Source organism: Borostomias antarcticus, assembly GCF_949987555.1.
Source record: "Borostomias antarcticus genome assembly, chromosome: 3".
NCBI lineage: Eukaryota > Metazoa > Chordata > Actinopteri > Stomiiformes > Stomiidae > Borostomias > Borostomias antarcticus.
Window position 1 is genome coordinate 13,218,207 of NC_140236.1, and position 10,000 is coordinate 13,228,206.

Genomic DNA, 10,000 nt, shown 5'->3' on the forward strand with positions numbered 1-10,000 from the left:
TAACGTTAACGTTAAATGCAATTATTGTAAGTCACTTTGGTTAAAAGAGTCAGCTAAATGACTGTAATTTAATGTAATGTAATGTAATGTAATGTCAAATCCTATTCATGCCATAAACATCTTAAAGTAGCCTACGGCCATAATCCAAAGTAGCAAAGGTGACTAAATAAGTGACAGACTGCCCAATGGCGTGCATGAAGCTTAACATTCTTACTGTATAGCACACATCTAATCGTATCGGATGAGAAATAGACATTAACTGGCATATTTACTGTAGGCTACACAACAGCTACAGTAATCACCACAACAAACACCTATAATACAGTATGTGACTGCCACCAGAGGTTTGGTCCTGATGTCTGCCAAGGTCATTTTTTAGTTTTTTACAGATTATGAAAGTGTAAATTGTAAGCTTCCAGATGATGTGTCATGCATTGAAATATGCAAATATTTGAAAAAGATATGCTTCTGTGAATGTTGGTACACCTGAAATCACTAAGCAGAGAAAAAGGGCTTCAAAGATTCAGAGCTGTTCACACTTCTCACAGCCAGGTAAGGGTGGGAACAGTAGCTGGTTAACCCCGCCCCAAACCACTCCCCCACTGGACTAGCTGTCATTATCTGTCAGTGGTCTGATGGGCTTTTCAATGACAATAATGCTGGCTGGTAAGCGTACTTAAAAATAATAATTACATTAAGCAGCTTTCATAATTCCAATCTACATGGTTATATATGCACAATGCCCATGTATTATTATATGAATAGTTCCAAAATGACAAACCATGATTCTACCAACAGGCCATTACTCCAGCAACCCATTTTTATACTGGCTGTTCTGTCTGAAACCGTAGAGCCCCCGTAGCTGGAAAGATGAATGTCAATAAACATAATCAAATTGGACGTTTCTATCGTCCAGGCGATGGGGCCTGGGACTGGAGCTGGAGGGCTGGATATTATTATAGGTAAGCCTATTATGATTATACAAGATGAAATTGAAGTTTCATGTTTTTTTTTTATTGTCACACAGGTTACATGATTAAAAAAAATGCAAACAGAAGTAGTAAAAGGTACAAAAAATAGCAACAGTAAGCATAACAAAAAGGTACATTGAAACTATTGTCCTAGGTACGCAGTTAGATATTTAAAGGCTATTTACTGGCAAACTATCATTGTATCAGTATCATCCTCATCTACTTATCCCATCTGATCACGGATGGCTGTGACTGTGTCCATGATATAGGCAGTTAACATTTCAAGTATACAGTAGTGCAGAGCCAGTTGTATAGACATAAATTGTTATTGTCAATCATACAGGCAAGGTTCAATTGCTCGAGTGTTGGTTCAAGTGATCCGAGTGTTTAGCAGTAGTACAGAGTCAGTTGTTGTCTATTGTACTGTATGTAATAATATAATGACAGGAATTTATCCCGTTTGTCCGGGACATTGAAATGTTCCCAGACACAAGGACCGCCACTGATCTTTTCTAATGAAAACCCTGACACACACACACACACACACACACACACACACACACACACACACACAAACACATTAACACACACGCTAACACATTAATGTACTGTACACGTGAACACATACACACACACACACACACAAACAGAAACACACTAACACACATGCATGCACACACACACACGCACACACACAAATGCAGACACACACACACACACACACACACTCTGTTCAAATGTGTTATGACAAATTGCTGTGCAGCCCTTAAAGGAGTAGTAAAGGGAAAATGCATGTTTAGCCCTGTTTTAAGGTGACTTATGATCATATACAATGATTCAGATCAAAACGTTGACAAAACTAGCATTTTCGAGAAAGTTGATAATTGCTCTACCAACGTTTTGGTCATACAATGGATATGGATGGGCATCTTGAAAAATCATTCAAAAACATGTTAAACTCTCGATTTCAAAGACAAGAAACTCACCTAAGTGTTAGTTATATATATAATTCGCCATAAAGTAAGATTGTAGTTCATCTGGAAAGGCTTTTTAAAAATATTTAGCATCAAACTATTTAGTCGCAGCACATACGGGTGTAAACTTCCGCTTTAACTGATTCCGATATTGCACAATGCCTTGATCTTGCGGTAGGCGACGTCCGTGGATTCCGGCTAGCCGCAACAACAAGACAGGCAAGTGCTAAGCATTTGTTTGGGATCTCTACAATGACACGCTATTGTGCCGTTGCCAATTGTGGCAAAATCCGTTCATCTGTAACTTGTCATAGACTTCCCTACAACGATCCCGCAAGATTGAAGTTGTTGCTAGAATCTCTTGACTTGGACGTAAACACACCCATGGATATTCTTCGGGTCTTAGATCACCGTGTGTGCGCTTTGCATTTTGAGGACAAATGTTATAAGCCTAGGCTATTTTTGAAGAAATCTCCCAAAAGGGTCTTCCTCAAACGTGATGCTGTTCCGACTTTACATAGAGGAACGACAGAAGACGAACGAGTGGAAGAACTTGAGGTAAGTTCTTATTGCCAGCTTTGTGTGTGTGTGCGCCCGTGTGTGTGTGTGTGTTGAAGCATAATAATAATAATAATCCCTTTGCTAAGACTAACTTTAGAAAAATAGAATTGTAAGAGGTGGTCTTACAGCATGACATTATCAAAACTGTAGATTTATTCACTCGGACATAAATACTAGTGGTAAAAGCAGGACTCACTTTCAACAGGCAAGGAGTCAGACTCATGGACCGAAAGATTTGCCATGTCAGCTGTTAGCAACAGGTCCCACTCGGTACAGCACAAACTCCTCTTCGGTGGGCATCTGTCGGCAATGTTTGCAAGCACACCACCAAACACCCGTGGTTCGTGGTATAGCAACAGCATCATCGACCGTCTCTCGCTCTGCCGTTCGGCGAGCCTCCATCTCTCCATCATGGTAAGCGTTTTCTGAACTATAGCCTAGGGCTTCCTTGTCTGTGAGTTAAAGAGTAGCGTGAGCAGTGAGCAAACTAGCTAGCCTAGCTAACATAAACAATAGCTACCGTAAGTAGTTCCGCTTCCTGAATCACCTTGGCGGATTGATCTACACATCTACAACGGTCGCGTCAATACAAATCAATGGATTTCATAAAATTATCATACAGGATTCATACTTTGCGGCGGATTTGATGTCAGAACACCAACGGACACCAATTACGCCCTCGGTGAGGTTCTTGTCTTTGAAATCGAGGGTTTAACATGTTTTTGAATATGTTTTTCAAGATGCCCATCCACATCCATTGTATGACCAAAACGGTGGTAGAGCAATTATCAAGTTTCTCGAAAATGCTAGTTTTGTCAACGTTTTGATCTGAACCATTGTATATGATCATAAGTAACCTTAAAACAGGGCTAAACATGCATTCCTTTAACCAAAGCTCTCCCTGGTGTGACCCTTCACCTCTGACCTTCAACTGAAAGCTTTACAGTACACAAAGGCCAGGCATCAATCAGACCCCATCAATCACACACGCACACACACACACACACGCGCGCTGCCCCCCATCCATCAGTACGATTTACCCTCACAATGACGGCTGCAGAAAAACAAATTCTTGACAACCTCTCTCCCACCAACCGCTCTAATCCACAAACACACACACACATACACACACACACACACACACAAACATACGCTCACACACACACACACACGCGCACACACGCACAAACACACGCTCACACACACACACGCGCGCACACACACGTACACACACACACACACACACACACACACACAGATCATGACAGCAGGTCAACCTCCGGGCTGTAGGGCCCTGGGGAGCCGAGTCTGGCAGGCAGGTGACAGCCCCCCCCCCCCCCCCCCTCTCCCCCCACCCCCCCAGGGTGTGACCACATCACCTTTACCATTATACGAGCATGGCCACAATACGAGCATGACCGCGATCCGACCATGACCGTGATACGACCATGACCGTGGTACGACCATGACCGTGGTACGACCATGACCGCGATACAACCATGACCGTGACACGACCATGACCGCGATACAACCATGACCGTGATACGACCATGGCCGCGATACAACCGTGACCATCGGCCGGAATGTGACAACGGCCAATTTCCGCTCAGTGGAGGATGAGAGTAGACCGGAGCGCGAGTCAAGATGCCTTAATTCAGGCGTCGTTCAGAGTCTGGTTTTATCACTCCCAGTCCTCCTGCAACGCCCCCTCAACGCCCATAGTTCATTTCTCATTTTCTCATTTTCTCATTTCTCATTCCATTTGTTCTACTTGAACCAGATAACGGGGGGGTGGCGCCAGGACGTGTTCCTGGAGAAACCCGGTGGTGGCGCGGTCAACGCGCCCGTGTTTCACAGGGGGATGGATTGTTGAATTCTCTCTTTTTTTCGGGGAGGTGGGCGGGGGTGTTCGTGATTGGTCCGGTCCGGGGCCCCGCGCCACAATTACAGCGCGGGCAGCGGCGCCTAATTGGCAGAGTCTTTATGCGGAGCCACTATCAGTGCTCCTCCCAGGCGCGGAGCGGAGCACGAGGACGGCCTCGGTGTCGGAGCCCCGGGGGCCGCGCCCAAACGGGGAGGGTTAATAACACCGCCGAACGCAGGGAGGGTTAATAACACCGCCGAACGCAGGGAGGGTTAATAACACCGCTGAACGCAGGGAGGGTTAATAACACCGCCGAACGCAGGGAGGGTTAATAACACAGCTGAACGCAGGGAGGGTGAATAACACCGCCGAACGGGGAGAGGTACGTTCGACGCCGGCTGACGTGGCTCAGTCCGTCCGACGAGCGGGAGAGAGAGAGAGAGAGAGAGAGAGAGAGAGAAGGAGAGAGAGAGAGAGAGAGAGGGAGAGAGAGCGAGAGAGAGAGAGGGAGAGAGAGGGAGAGAGAGAGCGAGAGAGAGAGAGAGGGAGAGCGAGAGAGAGAGAGAGAGAGAGAGAGAGAGCGAGAGAGAGAGAGTGAGAGCGAGAGCGAGAGAGAGAGAGAGAGTGAGAGCAAGAGCAAGAGCGAGAGAGAGAGAGAGAGCGGGGAGGCGGGGGGGGGGGGGTACGAGACAAGGAAGAAGGTGGTCGACACAGAAACAGGCCGGGGAAGTCAATCCCAGAGCTGTCCAACACTGGCGAGATGAGACAAAGCTAGTCAAACAAAGAGCTGTCGGACGGCGTCGGAGATGAGAGGTAATCTAGCACACAGCCGGGCATGCGGCAGGACAGCTCAAACTGTCAAGGTGGAAATGACATCAAGCGTCCGCCCCACGTCCTGTTCCGCCAGCCGCGGACGGAACACACATTGATTGGAAAACGTCAATCGTTTTTCTCTTCTTCAGACCCAAACCGCAGCCAAAACACACTAGATAACGCCCCTCAAATATGTATTTCCCCGCTATTTTACGCCAGCTACATCTTTAATGGCGTTGTCATTCCCATGCAGCGGAGAACTCATCTCAACTCATCTCATCAGTGGCGGTGAACTCGCTGACGGGGTTAGCGGCCCGTTCGCGTGGCCAGGGCCCCGGCGGTGCACGCCGCCGCATTAATTCGCTCGCTAAAAAATCAACAATTACATCCCGTCGCCTGTCTGAAAAGGCAGCGGGGGGTTTCTTCGACCGGCTTCCGCCCGGCTTGTAATATCAAGACGGATGTGAGTGTTGCCGGGGGTACATCAGGGATTCCTGAAAACCGGCAGTCAGAATATGCCTTATTGGAAACGTGGAGGATGTGGAGAGTAATGGTTTCACAGACTATGAACTGATCTTGTTTTGGCTTTTTCCCAGGCTGACGGCTCACTTACCTTGTTTTAGGAGATGTCGTTAGCCATTCCTCGTGCTTTTCAAACGTTATCAAGTAGGCTGCGATCTCCTGCGAGACAGGGAGACAGAGGGGAGGTGGGGAGGAGAGAGGGAGAGGAGAGGAGAGGGGGGGGGGGCAGAGAGAGAAGAGAGAGAGAGAGGCTTAGATGTGTCATTTTTAATCAGTGTGTAGTTGCGTTTCTAATACGATGGTGAGACTGGTTCATTGATATTCAGACAGTCAAACAAGCAGCACAAACACAGAGGAGCAGCGCGTTGGGGGGGCGGCGGGGGGAGGCTAGGCCTGGCCTGGGACTAGGGCTGGGCTTGGACTAGGGCTGGGACTAGGGCTGGATACTCGGACTGGACCTGGAACTGGGACTGGGACTGGGTACTGGGACTGGGACTGGGTACTGGGACTGGGGCTGAGGTACTGCAAGGTACTGCCACATGTAAATTTAGACCGGCGAAGTACAGATCGGTCCCGACTACCGCCCGCAGCTGAGGTCAGCTCGCCTCCCGAGACCGTCTCGGTTAAGCGGGCTTCGATCCCGTTCTGCACGGCAGACCTCAAGGTGCTCTCAGGAAGACTGACATCTCGGTGTTTCAGCGTGAGCGCCGTTCAACATTTTTTCATCCGGCGGTCCCCCAAAAGCGTGACCCGCCCTTGATGGTCCGCCAGGCATCAATCCCACCTTTAACCTCCGGTCGTCAGTAAAATCACTCGTCGCTCACAGAACCCGCGGGCGTGTGACACCCCTAGCGTGAGCGCGCCTCGTAGACTGGGAAGGTCAGCGGCGGACACCTCCGCGTCGTCATTGCGACGCCGCTTCCTGCGTCGTCCTCGGAGATGGCCATAGAGGGCCGGCCGGCCTTACCCGGCCATTTTCCCCACACGGCTAATGGACAGAAATAAAAGCACTTTGGGAGCTGCCAGACAGCCTGCTGATCACCGCGGACAGACCGCAGTTCACTCCTGGGCGCGAGCGTTTGGTCAGCTGCTCCCGCGGCCAGACGGATGGGCCCGGCGCCGGCTCCCAAAATAATATCATATTTCTGATAGCGAAGGACATAGTGCCATGTCCGTGTGTGTGTGTGTGTGTGTGTACAGGTCCTCTACAGTGTGAGGAGTAGCCTATGTCATGGTCTGTTGTTGCATTGCTTGTCCACACGGGGCAGTAACATCACCAGCAGCAGCAACAAACGGAAGCTCGTAAAACACACACACACACACGCACTCCGTCAAAGAAGGACATGCACACACACACACATACACACACACACACACACACAAACACCCACACCCACAAGCCCACAGTGGTACAACTATGGCTCAGAGGAGCACCCCCTGTCACACAGTCACAGCAGACCAGTAGCTGCCCAAGGCTGTGCAGGGGGGTCTGGGGGGCACAGGGGCAGGGGCTCCCGGGCTGGCAGGGGTCCCACCGGGGGGGGGGGGCAGTGTAACTGGCACCGTCGCCTCCAGGTGCAGGCTGGGAGATAATGTGCCGTTGATTAACTTCCTGTTCGGCTGCCATAACGACCGGAGGCGGCAAGATGGAGTGTGAATGGAGCGGAGGGTTGTGGGGGGGGGGCTGTGGACAGAGCGGAGGGGAGGCTGCTCTCTCTAGAGCATCAGCGAACTCTGGATTAAGATTAACACCCACAACTACGCCAGGAACATCAACGCCACGAGCTCTGGATTCAGCTGAAAACATGTCAACAAGAAAAAGAGAGTAAAGAGAAAAAATGCAAAGTTTAAAGCAATAAGGATAAAATAGAGCACAGAAATAAATGTTACACTAACTGTGCCGACTAAGAGTTAAAGCCGCGGCCTTTTTGAGGCCGACGCCCCATATGGCCTGCAAAGATGTATGGGCTATACTGTAGAAGAAGAGAATATAAAACCAGCATAAATTTGTGTTGTGCCACCGATGTCCCCTAAAAAAAAAAAAGAAGTAGCTCTTCTGCATAAAACTGGAAGTAGGCCTGAATAACAATAAAGGAAGCAGAGACTAGATGAATTCCCCCGCCGCGGCGAGGGCCGGCCCCGAGGAGAGGGCTCATTTTCAGGAGGAATAAATGAGTGCGGTCGACCTCCCCGCGCTGACCTCTGCGCTTATTAGCGCACAGCCCTCTCCATCACGCTCGTCTTAAAAGTCAGTGTCGGGGCAGAGTCGGAGCAGGGGGGGGGGGGGGCCTTCGGCCTGCTAAAATAAAAGAGCGAGCCCCCACCCGCCCCCTCCACCCCCGTCCCCGAACAGATGCCTGGGATGATTCCAGCCCCCCAACCGACCATAAAGGTGCAATAATCTGACGGTGAGAGAACAAACAAAAGCAGACGCTCGGCCGTTAAACAGCTGCGGAGACGCAGGGTTTGTTTGGTCGCCGTAATGAAAGGCTAGTCGACGTTCTGGTCGGGCGCACGAGATAGAGAGAGACAGAGAGAGAGAGAGAGAGAGGGAGAGGGGGAGAGAGAGGGAGAGAGAGAGGGAGAGAGAGAGAGAGTGGGAGAGAGAGAGAGAGGGAGAGATAGGGAGGGAGAGAGAGAGAGAGACAGAGAGAGAGAGGGAGAGAGAGAGAGAGAGGGAGAGAGAGAGAGAGAGGGAGAGAGAGAGAGAGAGGGAGAGAGAGAGAGAGAGGGAGAGAGAGAGAGAGAGAGAGAGAGAGGGAGAGGGGGAGAGAGAGGGAGAGGGAGAGGGGGAGAGAGAGGGAGAGAGAGAGAGAGTGGGAGAGAGAGAGAGAGAGGGAGAGATAGAGAGGGAGAGAGAGAGAGACAGAGAGAGAGAGGGAGAGAGAGAGAGAGACAGAGAGAGAGAGAGAGAGAGGGAGAGAGAGAGAGAGAGGGAGAGAGAGAGAGAGAGGGAGAGAAAGAGAGGGAGAGAGAGGGAGATGGAGGCCGATCGCTGATGGTGCATCAAAGCCGAGCCAGCTGCTGTCGACAGACTCTGGACTCTCTCCGCTGACCCTGACGCACGCGGAGGGGGCGTGTTCAGGGGGAGTCTCCCGGGAGACGTTCGGCGCTCCGCCTTCGTCTCACCTCCGGCACGCGGCGAGGCCCGCGTCTTACGGGCGCTGTCAAACACTCGGCGCGGCTCGCGTGCCGACGAAACAAACCACCGTAAACAACCGGAATCAATGTAAACTAGATGTGAGACAGCGCGAGCGCGAGCAACAGGCTCTCTAATTGACACGGCGGACGCGACGTGAGGGCCTCCTCCTTCCTGACTGGGCAGCAGCTACCCGGAGCTGTTCGCTGTATCCTCGCCATCTCGTTTGTCTCCACTCTATCTCCCCCCGAAGCGGCGGTACGCACGGCGAGCGCAGACGTACACGACATGACACGGCCGTCTACCTGTTCGGGCCGGAGGTGTGCGTGTGCATTTGTGTGTGTGTGTGTGTGTGTGTGTGTGTGTTTGTGTGTGTGTGTGTGTGTGTGAGCGAGTGCATGTCCTGCTCTTCAGTCACTCCCGATAAGGCCGTGTTACAATCACAGGAGCTGATTACTGCTACCTGTCTCATCCTGGCATATCATTAACTCACCCCTTATGAGGTGTCATTCTCCCTCTCATCAAGCCGGTGAGCTAATACCACCCCCCCCCCACCCTGTCTCCCCCCCCCCCCCCCTCGTCTCCCAGCCCCTCCGGTGCCAAGCTCCTCCCGAGCGCCCGGGGCGAGAGCCCACGTCGGGGAGAGAGAACTCATTTTGAGACGACTGGCTTTTACCGTCTCGCTTTTCAAGACGCTATTTTTTCCGCTGTGGAACTCTAACATTTTCCTCCAGAGAGAATCAGCTTTTGAAATGTCTGCCTGTTTGAAATGGGAGATGACACTAACATATTCACCCCCATCTCGTTCCTGGCACCGGGGAAGAGAGAGAGAGACTCCGGCACCGCAGCTAGCACTCAGGAAATAAATACCGTTTGACCCCCCCCACCCCCCCCCCCCCCCCCAACGCCCCCCCAACGCCATCATTCCCCCAACGCCATCCTTCCCCACCTTCTCCATCCACCCACCTTTCATCCTCAACTCTGGTTGTCTCAGAAATCATCCACAATCGCTGCTTAGTGTGGCGAGGGCGTCTCTCTGTGGAGGATGATCAGACAGCGTTCATTAGGCCTGTCTTAGTCTCTCTCCAGACTCAAATATTACATTGAGTCGCTGCGCTCCACATACTACATAATAGAGTCTGTGCTGCTTTGCCCC

At 50.9% G+C, this 10,000-nt stretch overlaps 1 protein-coding gene across 1 annotated transcript in view; it reads right to left on the reverse strand.

Annotated features, from left to right (window-relative positions):
* Positions 1–10,000, reverse strand: part of camta1a (calmodulin binding transcription activator 1a) — a gene marked incomplete at both ends in the record, with an annotated part of 374,603 nt that overhangs the window by 236,998 nt on the left and 127,605 nt on the right. The window contains one exon of the mRNA XM_084436032.1: positions 5,797–5,864. Coding sequence (XP_084292158.1) covers positions 5,797–5,864 — 68 coding nt within the window. The remainder of the gene's footprint in view (positions 1–5,796; positions 5,865–10,000) is intronic.